At 43.9% G+C, this 17,979-nt stretch overlaps 1 protein-coding gene across 11 annotated transcripts in view; it reads right to left on the bottom strand.

Annotated features, from left to right (window-relative positions):
• The window catches only part of KIF21A (kinesin family member 21A), a 73,723-nt gene extending 62,648 nt beyond the window's left edge, over positions 1 to 11,075 (bottom strand). For 6 of the 11 annotated variants that reach the window (XM_015851680.2, XM_015851626.2, XM_015851666.2 and 3 more), the window contains exon 1: positions 10,804 to 11,075. In XM_015851680.2, coding sequence (XP_015707166.1) covers positions 10,804 to 10,847 — 44 coding nt within the window. In that variant the 5' untranslated portion in view covers positions 10,848 to 11,075. The remainder of the gene's footprint in view (positions 1 to 10,803) is intronic. The other 5 variants (XM_015851653.2, XM_015851662.2, XM_032442488.1 and 2 more) reach the window with 1 other exon arrangement.
• Positions 11,076 to 17,979: the final 6,904 nt, after the last annotated feature.

The raw sequence follows: 17,979 nt of genomic DNA, 5'->3' as shown, positions 1-17,979 counted from the left end.
GTATCACTTTACGTCAGCCAGCGCTAGTGCCCACATGTTAATCATTCCACTGATGTTTGGTTTTGCCTACCAGATTTTCTTCTGATGTTTCCCTCATCTAATTCTAAGATCTCCAGAGATCAACTTTCCAGCCTCGAACAACAGATAATGAAAATAAACCTCCATGATCTAATTTGTATACTGCGCTAGAAGAAGAGTGACTCAGGGAAAATGTCCTACAGTCAATTGAATGCATAAATCCTGGGCTATGGCAATACCTTAAAATCATGCCTTAAACTGATTAGTTTTGAATGTCACCCCCCACAAGAGCAATTCTAAGTGATGTGGGATTCAGAAGCTAAGAGACAACAAAATAGGCAACAAAACAGGAGAGCTGTTTCCATTACAATGATGTCAAGCAATATGCTACAAGTGCTCTGTGCCACTGGCCCGTTGGTTAGATATACAGCCTTCCCCAAGGCAGTTTTAATTTGAGAGGAGAAGAAGAATGCAAGTATAAATTACAGAATTTGTGTTTATATATATATATATAAACAGTATAATAGCAGTAGATATGGTCAAGAAAAGATGCAGATGTTACAACCTTCGAGGCAATTCCCTTGTCTAACAATGTATTCCTGTTTTAAATAGATTGAACTTCAACCAGAAAACACTTGCACAGATACAAGGTGGATATCAACAATATAAAGCAAACTGAACGTTAACTATCTAGTGTTCCTCATTCATTACGTGGAACACAGATCCAGAGGAATGAGGGAAAGAAAATAAGTGACTAAATCACACTCCTGAAGATATTAGAATCCATTTGTCCAGAGACAAAACAAACCCTAATAGGGCACAAACAAATAATTAATTCCCTAAGAGTCAAAGGAAGCTGTTCCAAGATAAGTAACTGATGTTTTGGGTTGTATTCACAAGGTTATCACACGCTTCATGTGATAAAGCAATGATTAACTACATGCATTTCTTTATGACTTAAAGAATATATACTGTCAAACAAACCAGAATTCTAAGTACAAAACACAAACTGTCACAGGCAGAAGAGGGAAAGTGATACAGTTATTCTATGAGATGGTTAAGAAGAGCATGAATATCTAAGAAGCAAGGAATCAGTAACAACACTGGAGGTTAATTATTCTTGTTAGTCAGCTTGGCCAAAAAATAAATGAGCTTAACTGTGGCAAAGGAAAATAGGCAAAAGATGACTGCCAAGTGTTCTTGCAGAGAGGAGAGAGAAGCATGTTGTTACCCTTTGCTGAATCACATTCTGAAGGCTTCCACAGCAGCAACACTACATCTATCACCAAGTGATCTTCAGGATCAGGGGTGCAACGGTGGTGGGTGGGAAATAGACTTCAGAACAAAAAGAATCCATTAGCCACATAAAACAAAACAAAACCCTCCAGTATTCCATGCTGAGTCTTCTTTCAACACATTACCTCCCAACAGCAGCCATATTACCACCACCACTGTAAGACTGTCTGCCAAGACCTCGCTATGCTCGTCACATTCAGAACCCATCCGAAGAGGTTGTGGTCCCTTTGCTGAAGCTCTCCCACTCAGCTCACCCTTCCCAACAGACTGTCGACACAGACCCTACAGTAACTTGCTAGTTCTTAGGCCTTGCCTGCTCTCTTCCAAATACTTGAGAATATTACCAAGGCTGCCCAGAGAGGCTGTGAATGTCCTGTCCCTGGAGGTGTTCAAGGCCAGGTTGGATGGGGCCCTGGGTAGCCTGGTCTAGAGCTAGATCTAGCAGTCAGCAATCCTGGTTGTGGCAAGGGGACTGGGACTAGACGACCTTTGAGATCTCTTCCAACTCAAGCTATTCTATGGTTCAACTGTGCTGAATTCAAGCCTTGACAACAGGCATGCAACTTCATGGAACTGCAGGCAAAAGGGATGGAAGAGACATGGAAATGTCATAGAGATTACTTACCCACTCTACCTTTCTGTACCATTATCATCTATGTCCAAAACATTACTGACAGATATCAGTTTGATTTGTTTTTAGAAGTCTCTCCCATGGATGATTTCACATCTCCGCAAACTGCTCCAGGACATCCATCCTAACTACAGATAAATACTTCCTTCCTCTCTTTTCTTACTGGAGGTTAAGCCTGTTAACCTGGCTAGAACATAAAGAACAATTTATTCCCTTCTACTTTGCATTTGCACTAGGTATTTCAAAACACAGCTGTTAGCAACCTTTACTTCTCACGTCTCACCAGTCCTGTTTTTAGATGCCCAGTCATCACCCTTCTCTCCTCAATTCCCTCTAATTAGTCTGCATTTTTCTTGAACTGCACCAAAACAGAACACTGGATATCAGCCAAGACATTATCAGGGTATGGATTACTTTGTGCCTTGCATAAAAACTCCATTTTCTCTAATTTTCTTCTCTTTTTTTTGCCACAATATTTCCATTTCATGATTAATTTTTATATATCATTCAAAATCACTTGCCTATAACAACAGCACAGAATGTACTTGCCCTTTACTTTCAGTCAACCATCATCCAAGATGTAGGCTAACACCATTGGATGTAAGACCCCTCTCTACCTCCTAAAAACCTTCTTGGTGTTCAACAGGCACAAGGGTTAAAAATCAACAGAAGAATCAGCCTGGCATGGGCCAGCCCTGCTTTCAGGCCTGGCAGCACAGAACAAAGCACTTTCATCTGAGGCTCTCAACTGTAGAATGTTTATTCCTATTTTGGGCCTAGCAAGGCTTTACTCGTTGACATTTAATGAACAATGAAAGCCCATCTGTTCCCCAAAGGCTTTGCTAGCAACTATAATGAAACAGATCTACAGGTAGCTTCAAAATTCAGAACCAAAACAGCAGTTTTACCAGATGACCAGCCAACATCACATGGGCCAGAAGGGAGGAATCAACTTTTATGAGTATTAAAACATAATATATATATTAAGAATCAGTGTACTTCAGTGCCAAATGGCTTACCTGTCAATAGCAGTTCACTCCTACCCCAGATCTGTATTGTTCCTGAGTGATGGGCTGGGTGATTAGATCAGACAGAAGAGTAAATCTCACTATAGGTAATGCAGATTGAACAGGTGGCCCTTTTTCTGACCTGCCACCACTCCAAACTGTAAGTATGTTAGCCCTTCTCTTTCCTCATATGTATAAAAAAAGATACATTCTGATATTTACTCTTCCTCAGCCCTGCACGAAAATATTCTATGGTTCTCAATGTATTTCACATCCTTTTCTCATTAAACAAATCAACCTTTCTTAAATGCACAGATCGTCCTCTAGTGATATAACTAGAAAAAGAGGAAGCATGGGAAATATCAGTAATACCAGTCTACAAATTAACATTTATGGGTCATACTTAGGGGGAAAACCCCAACAAAAACAAAACACAATATTCAAAGGCATCACATTACAGAGCCAGAGCCTACAGATAAAGGCTTTACATTTAAACTTCAAAAGGAACACATCTGAGACCAAGGACTGAAAGACACCTCACCTGGACAACTGCTACAGAGCAAAAACCAACGAAAAGCATTGTTTGCTTAGGACCAGTCAGCCATTTCCTATGGATCAGTGTCTTGAATTAGCTTTTTAGATTCTATTCTCTTCACATTAAAATAATAACTAAATCTGGGGAGGGATGGGGAAAGGGTTTTGGAAAGAAAGCCATATGGGTGCTTCAGCAAAACAGAAGTTTTTGATTGTAACACTTTTCACAGGAGGTAATGACTAAGGCATTTTACTAGCAGCTGTTTTCCTCATTAGACTACATTATGTATTATTTATATCACTCTGTAAGTGCTTACTATGCTTTAAAGCTGTAGCTTTGGCCTGAGGAACTTAAGACAATTTTGAGGTGACGAAATAGGAAGCACCAGCAGAGCTCAGGGAAATTAGAAAGAAGAAAAAGTGAAATAAAAGAAAGGCTCACTACATACCTCCATACCACTTAAACTCATAAGGGTAAAGACAGAGGCACAGAGATTCCAGACAGAATCAAGCACGAACTAAAGATGAGGAACTGCTGCAGCTGGTAGAACTATTTGGTCAATACAACTGAATGAAAGATCTTGACAGAGACAAAAACCAAGTGGTACAGCATCAACCCATGGTGTGGAAGACTTCCGTTCAAGACCCCAGCCTAGATTTGATCAGTCAAAGAGAAGTTTGTTTGATCAACATTTTCCATTATTAATAGAAGCTACAGCAGAAGAGATTTCAGCAGACTTTGAGATGATCCGTGAAAGAAAAACATTTTCTCCACGGTCCTACCAGTCACATCCTTTTAGATCAGCTCTTGTAGCAGAACCATCACTCTACAGCAGTACTTTAACTCTTATCCACCTTGAGAACTGTGTCTTACTGATGGTTTTAAAGGACTGATTATGTTGAAAATAAATGAAGGGGGAAGGGAAAAAAAAGAATCAGCATCCTTCAATCTACTGTATAGCATTTCAGGAAACTAGGAGTACTTGAAGTATATAGAATCTGCCTTAAACATACAATCAAATCTGTTAAAAGTAACAACAAAAAGGACCAAATGGTACCCGCTCCTCACTCCTGATTCCCAGAGTCTATCCAGGAGATAGACTGGATTTTACATTAACCTAGTGGCTAGCTCTGAATCAGCAGCTTAACTGGTCCATTTCCAGCAGTACTAATCTTACACTTAAAAATCTTGTTAAAATCATGCTGTGACTGATGCTGAGTAGACAGCAATGCTTATGGCCAGAGTCTGAACATGGGACATTTAGTATGGATGTAAACAACACCAGATGAGCACCATAAACAACTATCACCCACCCCAATTGCATACACTCCACAGTAAGCACTTCAGAACAGATCCTGCAGCATACAGAGAGGTTCTTGTAGGTCATAAAGTAAAGAAAAATAAGTAAAAATAAACAAAATAACCACAATTTGTTTTCATCACACAAGAAATGAATATGTTGAAAAAAGTTACTATTTTCAGAATTAATAAGAACAACTTCAAGGATGGAAAGGTTTCAGACACGTCTGTCCCTTCATGAATTTTCAAAAGCAATGCAAGCAGGTTCACATTTTAAACATTTAAAAATATACTGGAGAGACCTTCTCTACACATCAAAGTCACTGACCCTAAAACTCATCCACTGGTCTCTATTTGCATGTTGTTGCTATGGTAAATGCACCAAACTACAGAACTTGTTGGAGGAAAAAAAAAAAATAAGGTTGAGTTTTTGCCTTTAGTCACAATGAAGCAGACATTTATCCCAGCCAAGTTTCACCAGGGAAAACTGGAAAGTAACACAGAGAACTACAAGAAAAGAAAGTAATAACAGAAAGAAAATGAGCACAGATTTAAAATAATTTTAGAGAAGAAGGGAAAGAGCACACAAGAAAAAGGCACGGATCATGTAGTTGCTCTTGCTGGACTCGTTCAGGTTGTGTTTGATTTCTAATTAAGTTTTTTTGTTCTCCAGTTCAAACAATACTTTTAAGTTCTCGTAAGTACTTTGCACAGGAATTAAATTAGAGTAACAAAAAAATGCTCTGCTCCAGCAGCCCCAGATAGGACAGAATCAAGAATCTTCTCCTCAAGCAGCTAAAAAAAAAAATGCACCTAAAATAGCTTTATTTCCTATCAATAATCACACTTAAGAGAAAACTGAGAACTCCAGCAGCCATCTCAGCAAGGGCCTATGAAGCACTTGGAGCAAAAGAGAAAGCAGAGGGGGGGAGCGAGGCTCCCTCCATCCCAAGCACAAGGGTCATTCAGCTGCTGTAGAACTCACAGGAGTGGCACAGAAAAAAGGAAAAGGTGAAGCCTTGAGCTCAGACACAGGGTTTATATTGTCGCACAGACATTCCTTTAACTCTCTACTAAGAGCGCAGCAAAGAAAACGCCACCAAATGGAAACCAGATTTTCCAAGTGAACTAAATTCCCAAGACTATAAGCTTTACTCGAGTTCAAAATACAATCCACCTGCAAGCACAGACAAACCAATACCACTTTTGGTTGGGTTTTGTTTTGTTATAATTCAAGACACATTCATCTTTTGGCAAGGAATACATAACGTGAAGGGAAACGCCTGACTAGGCTTTCTTTCCCCTCCACGAAAGAATGAGTTTGTGGTTACCTCACGAGCAGTGGAAAGGCAAGTTTATTTCCTAGAAAGCAAGATCACAGATCCCAGCCTGCCCCAAGCAATATCAGTTACGGATGATCGAGTCAGATATGATGAAACTTGAATTAATTCAGCAGCAGATGGTGCTGTGTTGTTTTTTGTTTTTTTTCCCCAGCTAAAATGCAAAACATATGGATGGGGTGGCATAAAGTTTCAGCTAAGGACAAGGGAATGTTTGTTTAAGTCACGGTGCAAAGAGTAACATGAAAACTTACAAAAGACATGCAATGTGAGCTCTCCAAAAACTCTTTGGTATCCTTCCACTAACAGACGCTCCAACAGAAATATTTCCCAACATTTGACCCCATAAAAATCACTATTTAATACTGCCAAGCAACTGTACTTCTTGCCCTCGCTGGGGCATAATTGCATCCTGCTGGGCTGCTGAACTTCATTCATACTTCACTTTCTCAGATATTGCTCTTTCACATCCTTACATCAGTACAGATGGACTGTAAATGAAGAAAATCTTGGTTCATTTTTAGGATCCAGTGGATAGTACTGTAATCTATTCTGTTGCTTATCTACTTACAGAACGATTTAAATAGCAAGAGATGCTTAGCACTGTACGGGAAGCATGAAACCAGTACCTCTGCCCTCCAGAGCCTGTGATATATAACACAGCAGGCATGGATATTCAGCTGACATTTGTGGAGCTATTCATGGTAGGAAACCTAAACACAACAGAAAGTGCTTGCAGAACAGCAACCTAGGAAAGAAAATGAATTTCAACAGAGCAAGTGCTTCAAAGCACACCTATAAGAAAGGCAGGTTCCTTCCACAGAATCACAGAATTGTAGGGGTTGGAAGGGACCTCTAGAGATCATTGAGTCCAACCCCCCTGCCAAAGCAGGCTCCCTACACCAGGTCACACAGGTAGGCGTCCAGGCAGATCTTGAATATCTCCAGAGAAGGAGACTCCACCACCTCCCTGGGCAGCCTGTTCCGCTCAGCTCCATCTTTCCTGGTTACAATAGCTGGATCCAAGAGCTTCTGTGCAAAAGCTATTAGAAATAACTGTTGAGAAGACGAATGTGAAAGATGGGAAGGTGCTCAAACAGTAGATGAGGAGGAAAAAAAACAAACACAGAAACTAGCAAAAGAGCAGTAAGTGCAGAAGAGGGCCAACTGTGTAGCTCAGGAACAGGGGTGGAACAAACCCATTGCTCCCAGAAGAAATCTGTGCAGCAGAAGGCTGAGGTTCCAAGGAATGAACACATCCTATTTGCCTTATCAGAAGTTCACAGTGAATCCTGATTTCAGGCCACAAGCAGCTCGATTATTGGGGAAATAACTAAGTAACTAAATAAGTAAACATGCTGAAATTTAATTATTAATCAACATATTTCCCCTCTTGGAAAACCAGAAATAGAAAATCTAATTCATAAGGTACAGTTATTACTTTAACTGGTACTTAAAAAGTTTCCTGACAGATGCCTTATATTTTGTGCACACAATTGCCATACTTGGCAGACGTCGGATTTCACCGTGGTGAAGCAGCATTACAGTGCATGGCAGAGACCCAGGACGGGTACAAGAAGGGCACATCTGAGATGACTCAGGGAAATGTGGGTGGCCATATCCCACAGCTTCTCTTTGCTTCAGGGCTGTAACCTGTACTTGGCTGCTGGTCAGCTTCCAGAGCAATTCATCCTTTCACAAAACTCTATTATTTCCCCTTCTGTTTTCACACAGCATCAAGGCTGCATTACCAATCAACACTGAAGCTTATCATCTTCATGTCTCAGACTCTCAGTGACTCAGCATGAATTAAGGCCATCCTTCTATGGAGGACTAGAAGACCGACACTTATTTCCATTTTCCATCATTTTGCTGTCTTCTCTATAACAGGATACAAGTAACAGACATTGTTTCACACTTCAGCAGTGGCAAGTTCCTCCAGCAAGCCTTCTGAGGAGCTCCATCTATTCATTATTACTCTCTTCAAGAGTTCCCTCATTTAGCTTGTGTTCAAAAAGGCAAAGGACCTAAGTCCAACTTTCTGCATGCTTAGATCACCCTTGGTAGGATCACAGAATGGTTTGGGTTGGGAGGGGCCTCTATCATTTCATTCCAAACCCTCTGCTTTAGGCAAGGACACCACCCATTAGACCAGGTGCTCCAAGCCCTGGGATGCTGCAACAAGTCATACAGAGCAAAGACAGGCACTGCCACCTCTCCTGCTGGAGACATTTCAAGTCCTGTGACCCCAACCAAGCCCCAGAGAGCTCACACAATAACTAAGTGCAACACCAACACATGCTGTGGCTAGAGAGGACTGCAGTCAGTGAGAACCTCATCTACCCAACCCATAAGAAGCCTGTACACTACATCGTGCCTGTGGACAGCACTCACATGGCAAGACACTCAAAAATACTTAAACCATAACTGACATCCCTTCGTAAACTCGATTCCAGATCTACCCATCTGATGGCCTGCAGCATTTCACAGCTTCCCCAGCAAAAGTGAATCTTCATCTGGTGCAAAGGCATGGACAGAAGGCAGGCAGTCATTTCAGCTTTACCAAAAGAGCAGCTTTCCATGTGTAAAAGAAAACGGAGATCAGACAGCCATCACAAGGGCTCCCCAACTCCATCTGAAAACAGACACTACACAACAAAGCTCTGTGTTGAAGATCCACTCTGCTACCAAAATCTTGAGTCCACTGGTCTTTCAGTGGAGGCTGCTATACAGAAAGAACTTTTTTTCTTAACTGGGGAATTTAACCTTAGTTACCTGCCAAATTCTTTTCAGCTTTCATGCTTGGCTAAACAGTATTTAGCTCATTGCTCACAAACCCATTATTACACTAAAGAAAATGGGGAGCAATTAACATACGAAATGATAGCTTAGAGGTGGTGCTGGTTGGAAAGAAAGAAGTGTTTTTGAATAGTGTTGTCTACGATTAGGTGAAATAACCAGGTTCTGGGGAAAAAAAAACCAAAACAATTTGCTAAATCATTTCAGTAATGTCTGTTCTACAGCTTGTGATTAAGGCTTAAGCTAAGGCAGCTCTTCAGAAAGCTCAGGGCAAAATGCTTTGGAAACATCAAAGTTGAGTTACTACCATGTGGGTCGCAACCTAAAAGCCAGGGCCCCTGCTGGGCAAGCCCTGATCAGAAAACATACACGTAAAAACAGACTAAATCATTATAACAGCACAGACTGACGCTGAACTCAGCTCAAGTCCCCCAAAAGAACTGAAGAATCAAAACAAGAAGGAAACAGAGTTCGGTAGTTGTCATAACGCACAGTGCTGTGCTGATACAATTGGTCTTGCAGCTCATTCCTAGCAAGCTGTACCCAGCTGTAGGACCTCAGTTATCCAGTTATGTTACAGAAATACGCCTTGTAACACTGGGGATTTGTTTTCAAGAGCTACTGTGATCGCTGTAACGCAGCTGAGCCACGTTCACTCACTTTTATCAACCCTTTGCCATAGATTATTTCTAACCTATTTATCATCACACGTCCACAACCACAAACCTATTTGCACCAGCAGCTTTTAGTCTATTCCCTGTAACAACCACCCTTTGTATTTCAAATGAACGCCACTATTTTTCTTGGCTTGGAGGCTATTTCATATTTTCTTCAGATGACAGAGCAGCCTGCAAACCTGCAACACGCTTCATTGTGGGGATCACACCTATCTCATATTTTCCTCTTTAAATACACAGCCTGTTGTATATAATACCTCCCTGGATTCCGTGTGAAAAAGGCTCAGGCAGAAAACCAGTCCCACAGCAGCATCTCTGTGCACAGGCAGCACAACTGCAGCCTACATCCATGTTATCACATAGGGGCGGTGCCTGTTTACCAAAACTGTTATTGAGCTGTTCCCCCCCAACACACCCACCAGCAGCAGCTCTCAGCAGCGTGGCTTATTCCTACGCCCTGTACAGCACAGCAACCTGCCTTGCTTTGTCCTCCTGCGCAGCACCCTACAATAATCCCATAAGGTCAAGCGCATGCGGTGGCTGCAAAACCCAAACGGAGAGACAGAGCTCGCCCAAGGTGTGACCACGTGTGGCATCAGAGCATCACATAACGCTGAGAACCTTCATTAGAGGGGGGAAAAACCCCACAATCCCCATTCAGTACCACGACCCAAACCCAACCATGCGCATTCTGCTGTACGTGTGCATGCGTGCAGCTCTGTTTCCTCTTATATTTGAATTATGTAAAGGCATCCTGAAACTTAAGACATCCGTGGGCTAATCTGGAAGTTCTTCAAACGTAACATCTTCACGTAGAAAGCCGAGGAGAGCCAGGAGCTCGCTGCCGAACACCAGATTTTTATCTCCGATATAAAAAGCGTCATTTGAATGGGATAATACGATGGAAGCTCCGTTCCCAGCACGGCTCCTACACTAATTCCCGTTTGCTGCCAGCGGCCGCACGGATCGGAGCGCGGAGCGGCTCCGGGGCTGTCATTAGCGGGAATGAGTGCAGAGACACGGCCGAGAACGAGAGGCCGAGAATGACTAGACGGGTCAGGCGGCACCGGGAAGCGTTTGTCCGCCTTTCTGCCGCTTCCAAGGGAAAAAAGAAGCCAGACGGAGGCCCCGCAATGAGCTCCGGGCGGACGCGGCACCGCGGAGCGCAGCCCCGCTCCCCCAGCCGCAGTTCCCCGCTTACCTGACGGCCACCCGCACCGAGCTCTCGTCCTGGCCGGCCGACATGGTGCCGAGCGAGAGGAGCTGAGGGCAGCGGCCGCGGCTCCCGCTCACCTCCCGCAGCGCCTCGCTCCAGCCATTTTAGGTGCCGGAATGGCTAAAGGTAGAGAGAGCCGCGGAGCTCGGGGCGGAACCGCCGCTCCTCTGCCCCCGCCCGTCCCTGGGCGGGGAGCTCCGGCGCTCCGCCACTCGTTCCTACGGTCCGACGGCCGGGGGACGAGCCCCGGGCTCGGCCCCAGCCCCGAGCCCGCTCCAGCCGCAATGCGTCACGGCCCCGCCCCGGGCCGCCAGCCGGCAGCAGGCAGCAGGCAGTGCGGGTGGGGGCTGCCGGGACCCTGCGAGCCGGGTGGGAGGGCAGCGTTCGTTCCTAATGCAATAGCATCCCTGCCGGGAATGCTGGGGAGGAGCCCGGCCGTGCGCTCCGGTGTGGGGCTGAGCTGCCGCACAGCCGCTGCGGCCCGTCCCGGTGAGCGGCGTCGTTGGGCTCTTAGCGATGATTTACATCGCGTTTACAAATCAGGATTAAAATAACTCTTAAGGAAACACGACAAGCGCGAAGGTTATCACGCTTTGGCTCTCACGGCTTTAGTAAAGTGGATACTTTCTTATCCAAATGTATCCGATGCTGCTTTTCTGCTGACACAGCTCTAATGTAACAAAGGCATTAAAGTCACATTTGCAATAGGGCAGCATCTCCTGCATCTCCTGCCGGGTAGGCCCCGGCACGGTGAAGCCTCGCCCTGAGCACACGTGGCTCTGGTCGCTTATCTCAGCCTGACCGCATCCCTTCCTCTGTGTTCTGCATTGGAAACGAATGTACTAAGCTGAGTCTGGCAGAGCTCCTCCTAAGCTTAGTGTTACTACGGGTGGGTCAGTGACCTCAAACGGACCATAAACCACATGCATTTGGATGTTGTGTTGATGAATATGATTTAACTGGGATGGGAAGTATTGGTAATGGTTGGACTAGACGATCTTCTAGGTCTTTTCCAACCTTGATAATTCTGTGATTCTGTGATAAAGGATTTAACCTCATGACGAGGATTTGTTGTCCACATAGCGATTAAAGGGAAAGTGATGCAGGTGGCTGTAGGAGCTAGTTTGGGTGGTAAAACACTTCTAAATTGTGTGTCTGCCCTCTGCTCTCCAGCACCTGATTTACCTCACTGAAGGACTGACCTCAATAAATAAGGCACAATCAGTCCCATTCTTTCACTGTGTAAGTATACAGCCGTAAGTATACTGTATACATGCTTATACAGTAAGCAGTGTCTTGTTTATCTTTAATAAAGCTGTATCATAACGCTTACAGACCTGTAAAATCTCAAAGCAAAAGGAAGAGCTGTGGAAGTCCCGTTTCCTGGTTCTCCTTGCCATGCCCACAATGGGCCCCGTGCATCTGTTCACCTCCAGATCAGCTGTTCCCATAAAGGGCACAAACTGCAGTGCCAGGGAGTAGCAGGAGAGTTTCTGTTTGTGATCCCTGCTCAGAGGACAGTGAGGGCCGGCCCTCTTGGCAGCAGCACTGTGGCACAGCTGGTGCACTTTCACCCCCTCCATTCTGCTGCCACATGACTCAGTGCCACGTGCCATTCACTGGGGCAACCAAAGAAAGAGCTGCATTTGGGAGGGCAAGGGCTATGACTGACACACACACACACACATACACACACACACTGCCCAGATGCTGAGTCTCCTCATGTTGTTCCTCAAGCAAGCATCAGAACTATAGAGCCTAAATTGTGAGCTGTACATGACCTCAAAGAGCAGCTCAATAGACTGCAGTGCAATCAGCCACCCTGATGCCAAACAGATCCCACCTACATGTCCAAGGTCTGTCTTGAACTATGTCATGTTTGTGGATTACTTGTCTAGGCCACGTCAACACTGTACCAGTTAACTCTGAAACAACCTAATTAGAGTACCATAAATCCACTTGAAATAGTAGAGCCTTCACTTTAAGTATTCCAGCTGTGACAGTTTTCTAGTGCTCACTAAGCCAGTTCAAGTAAATGTTTAGGAGTTTAGTTAGGGCCATGCTAAGGGGGTTAACAGTATCTTCTTTCACCTACTGAAAGTACCATTTAGTTCTGAGAAGAGATTCCATCAGTGGAAGTACTAGAATGTGTTAGAGAAGTTTGTCCTGACGTTTCACAACCACAAGGATCTATTTCATAATACTTCGATATTGTTTTGTTTTTATTTAAGATTTAATTGTACAAAAAGAAAGGACAAGGGGTCCTAGTGGATGAGAAGCTGGGCATGAGCCAGCAGTGTGCGCTTGCAGCCCAGAAGGCCAACTGTGTTCTGGGCTGTATTAGAAAAGGGGTGGCCAGCAGGGAGAGGGAGGTGATTGTCCTTCTCTACTCAGCTCTTGTGAGGCCCCATCTGCAGTACTGTGTACAGGTCTGGAGCCCCCAGCACAGGAAGGACATGGAGCTCTTGGAGCACATCCAGAGGAGGGCCACTAAGATGATCAGAGGGCTGGAGCACCTCTCCTATGAGGAAATGTTGAGGGAACTGGGATTGTTCAGCTTGGAGAAGTGAAGGCTCTGGGGAAACCTCATTGTGGCCTTCCAGTGCTTGGAGTGTATAAACAGGAGGGGAATAGCTGTTCACAAGGGTGGATAGTGATAGGACAAGGGGGAATGGTCTTAAACTGAGATGGGAGGTTCAGGTTAGATATTAGAAGGAAGCTTTTCACACAGAGGGTGGTGACGCACTGGAACATGTTACCCAAGGAGGCTGTGGATGCCCCATCCCTGGAGGCATTCAAGGCCAGGCTGGATGTGGCTCTAGGCAGCCTGGTCTGGTGGTTGGTGGCCCTGCACATAGCAGGGGGGTTGAAACCAGATGGTCATTGTGGTCCTTTTCAACCCAGGACATTCTATGATTCTATGAAAACTGTATCAGATAACAGCCTCACATTCATTATATAGCTGTCGTGTCTTCTGATGCTTTTACTCCTAAGCAGTGGAAATGGCTAGGATGTCATCTTGTTGATGAATATTCTCTTCTTGAACTTGTATGATAAATAAACTAACTGCTCACCACCCACAATGTGTTCCATAATTTTGGAAGCACATACTGTGGAGCTTAAATGTATATGCAAACCCTACAGAAAATATGCATTTTAATGAGTTGTTTTTTTTTTTTCCACATTCATATGATAGTGGGGGGGAAAAAATTAATAAATGAAGATATTTTATTCCTCATGTAAGTGATCATAGATTTTCTCTGTAGGTTTTTCCTTGCCCAAGTCTGTCATAATCCTACAAACCCTATGACCCAACAATTAGAGGTTATTCCATCATGATCTGATACAGGAGGGCTGACTGGACTCTCATGAAACTGGGTTTCAACAGGTGTTGCTGATTGAAATCAAGTCAGCAATATTCACTCTCTAGCAGTAATCACTCTATTTTAATGAACATTAAGCTCTTTAACATTGAAGAATACAGCGCTTCCAGGTTAATTCTTGGCAAAGTCAAACCTCTGTTTGCATTTCCCATGCGATGCCTCAGGGTTTCATGAAACTGAAGCTTTTCCACAGCCAGCTCTTCAAAGATCTTCTCCCCATGCTAAAATGAACTTCTAGAAACTGTTGCAACTTGATTTTGATGGATTTCCTTGAAGTAGGTTCTTCTTCACTGTCTTCCTTATTTCAAAGTGCAGGTCTTTAAAAGTATTTAATCTTATCAAAGACATCTCAAATGTTTTCTGTTTCCTTCTCATCACTCACAGAGATTTTTTGGTAAAGCACAGAGGAAAGAAGCCACTCTGAAGTGATAAGCGGGAAGGTACCATGTGGGCCTTTGGTTCCAGTAACTGCTGAAAACAAACTGCTGAAGAAAAATGTTTCTTGGCTCACGATGGGATGGGGGAAGGTACATTCAGAGTTGAGAAGGAAGGAGGGAGTGCAAGATCATGTTTGCATAATCAGAGAAGCAGCAGATAAGGAAAGGAAACAAGCTGGTTTAGCATAGACAACTCTGGATAGAGGGTGGTAGAGAAAACAGAAGGGATGGGGTGGAGAAGGAAGAGGGATCTCTGGAGTCAAAGCCAAGTGATGGCTCTGCAGGGTTGTTCCTGGAGCTCAGGAAGCACTAGGAACCTCCAGAGCAGGAAAAAAGGAGATGGACCTTTCCTATCTACCTTCCAGAAACTAAATGAATGGAAAAAGAGAAAATATGATGAAAAGAAACATGGCTAAGGGAGCATATCAGGCTGAGAAGGAGATTCAGTGGGAACAGACTTGCCAGCTGTACAGTTGTGTTCAATGAAGAAGAATTTCTTCATGATTCAGTGCTTTCTGTGCACAAAAACTGCACTGTATCACCATACCACTGCTAACAAAACAGTACAAAACTGTAACAAAACAGTCATTCTCTTTGCAGCTCACTGTGTTTGTCCTGTGTAACAAAGATGTGCTGATACACACTTGTTTTTCTTTCTCCAGGACCTCAATATTGAGGTAGCTTGCACTAGTGCAACTGTAGTCTACACTAAGATGCTTATACCAAGGTAAATATTTTGATATAAATGTATACATTGCATGTAGCTGTGTAGCACACATGTATCACCACTGCTAGACTAGATAAAAACTGAAGAAGGCTGAAATACATCTCTGAGAAAATCCTCCTCAGGAGGGATCATAACAGATACATGGCTCACCAACATGGGTTTGTCTAGGGTGAATTTGCCTTCAATGTCACAGTGTTTAAAGGATTTGTTTGTTAACTGAAGGTTGGAATCAGCTTTTGGCAGCAAAATCCTGTAAATTCACCCTGTCGATTGGAAGTTCTTTCAGGTAACACAGAAAGGATGTAAATGATGGAGGAGAGAAAAAAATAGATCAGACATTTGTGTATATAATAATGTAATTCATTTTAATGATTTATGATAGCACTATTCAAATCTGGCACAGTATTAGGAGGGTTATAACCCAAGTCTGAGAAGGATGAGGTCTCACTGTGGCTCTGGGCTATTAAACACCTTCCAGTGTGTTACCAGTCCCTGCAGAGGACTCTGTACCATGGGTCAGAAATTTGTGTTTCTAAGCCTGATACTTGGGCCTGACTCACTGATGTCTTGACAGAAGCCCAAACTCTGCTAGATCAAGATGACGGTGTTGTGCTTTCTCTGTGCTAATGGGAAAGTCTAAAAAAATCTCTGAGGAACAGCATATTAGGCCAACTGTCTTACAGGTTTGAGCCAAAGCAAGTAGAATTCTTCTCATTCCTTGCACAGGGAAACTGAGGCAAGAAGAAAAGGAGAACTGGAGATATCCATAGAAGAAATGGTTGTCAGAACCAGTATCAGGGCTGATTCAGGGGCCTGTGCTTGTGTTGTTAGACCACACCTTAATGAGATGAATTATTAATACAAAAGCTGCACGGGAAATTCATTTCTGCTGCCTCTCACCAGAGCCAGCTGTTCAGACTTGAATGTGTCAGAGTTGCACAATACCAATCTTGCCTTTAGGATACAGTTACCCAACATGATGGGCTTTTCATAATGTCCCTCCCAACAGTATCCTCATCTTTCCTCTGCCCTTCACCCTTCCCCCATCATCACCACGCTGTCAGGTTGGGGTTCAGACTGCACTTGCAGAAGGTACCAAAAGGTCCCACACACACAGTATCTGTGGTGGCAAGGAGGCCTCCTGTCAACAGCTGTGCCAGTCTGCTCTAGATAAGATGGAAAAAAATAGCTCACGTGTTTAAATAGCAAGCATCAAAACGCTGGCACATTCCAGATTAAATCAATTTGAAGTTCTCCACCTCTGGGAAAATGCTCTGATGAAATTAGTTCCAATGAGGTCAGGAATGTTTCCATTTTCCTGCAGAGCCTGCTGATGGCTACTAGCAGAGGGAGCTCAGTGGGCATATTTAGCATCGCCCTGGCCTTCTGAGTTGCTCTCACAGACCTCCTCCTTTATGCACTCCCAAGACACAGTGTGTCTAAGCCCCAAGTTGTGAGTTCCTTGGGCTTGTGCTTGTTTTACCTTATTTTTTAAAGATGAAATCCCATTTCCTAATTGGCCTCCTTAAGAATTATCTCAATAAAAACAATAAATAGTAATAACAAAAAATGAGGGAAGGCGGGTGAAGAAATGCCTAATTGCCTGCACAATACTGGGACCACAAGCCAGAGGCAGCACAGGAGCTTGGCGGAGAGCAAGTGGGTGGTGTGTCACCTGCAAAACAGAGGGTTGGGCAGGCAAAGAATGGGTCTTGCGAGAACAAACTGAGAGTCCTCAGCTTGATAGCATCATGGAATTTATAAATTAAGGGATGACAGCTGTAAATTAAGCATGGCACAAGTTGTTTTATTCTCCATATGTATGCAGCCCGGCTTGGCACACTCACAAACTCATGAAATTAAAATAAGTAGTTGCAACAGAGGTGTGACAAGCTTCATATAAGGAGTTTCCAGGTAGAGCTTGCTATGGAGGGACCACTGCTGTAAGGAAAGAACTGTGTTGTGGTGCGGCAGCAACAGAAGCCACTGCTCCAAGCTCTGTGGCAGCCTGCAAAGCTCACCTCTACTTGCCAGGAAAATCTGTACTTCCAGCTCTGTGCTGGGCTCTCCTACCCAAGGCAGAGGTGAGGCATCACCTTCCTCTGGAAGAATGCAACATGTTGAGCTTTGCTTTCCTTAATGCTTATTCAAAGTAGTTTTCATATCACTCGCTGCATATGTATCGTTTGGGAATGCTTGGGCCAAATGGTATGAGGCTGAATCTTATTTCAGTTTGTTCTCTTGGACAAGATGCAAGTGTACAGTTTGCTGCTGAAATGAGACAGCATGTTCCTGCGCTGCAGCAATGAACTTCTGGAATCCATTGCCACAGGAGGTTGGGGAAGCAGACTATTAGCAGGCATCAGAAGGGATTAGACAAGATTTGTGAACAACATCTCCATTACCAGCTAATAAAAGGAACAGACAGGTCAATGCCTGTGATCTCCACAGTCTGGGCCAGAGGAAGAGGTCAGGTACATGTGAAGGGACCTCACAGGCATATCTGGGTCCTTAGATCTGTGCCTCAGCCAGATCTGTGCAGGCTGTTGTGCAGCTGTGCCAGGACCATCACCAGTGCTGGGCACAGGTGGCATTTTTGGGTTTTGTTCTGACC

Source organism: Coturnix japonica, chromosome 1 (assembly GCF_001577835.2).
Source record: "Coturnix japonica isolate 7356 chromosome 1, Coturnix japonica 2.1, whole genome shotgun sequence".
NCBI classification, from domain to species: Eukaryota; Metazoa; Chordata; class Aves; order Galliformes; family Phasianidae; genus Coturnix; species Coturnix japonica.
The sequence above is the reverse complement of the archived record's forward strand: the minus strand, read 5'-3'. Positions and strand labels throughout refer to the sequence as shown.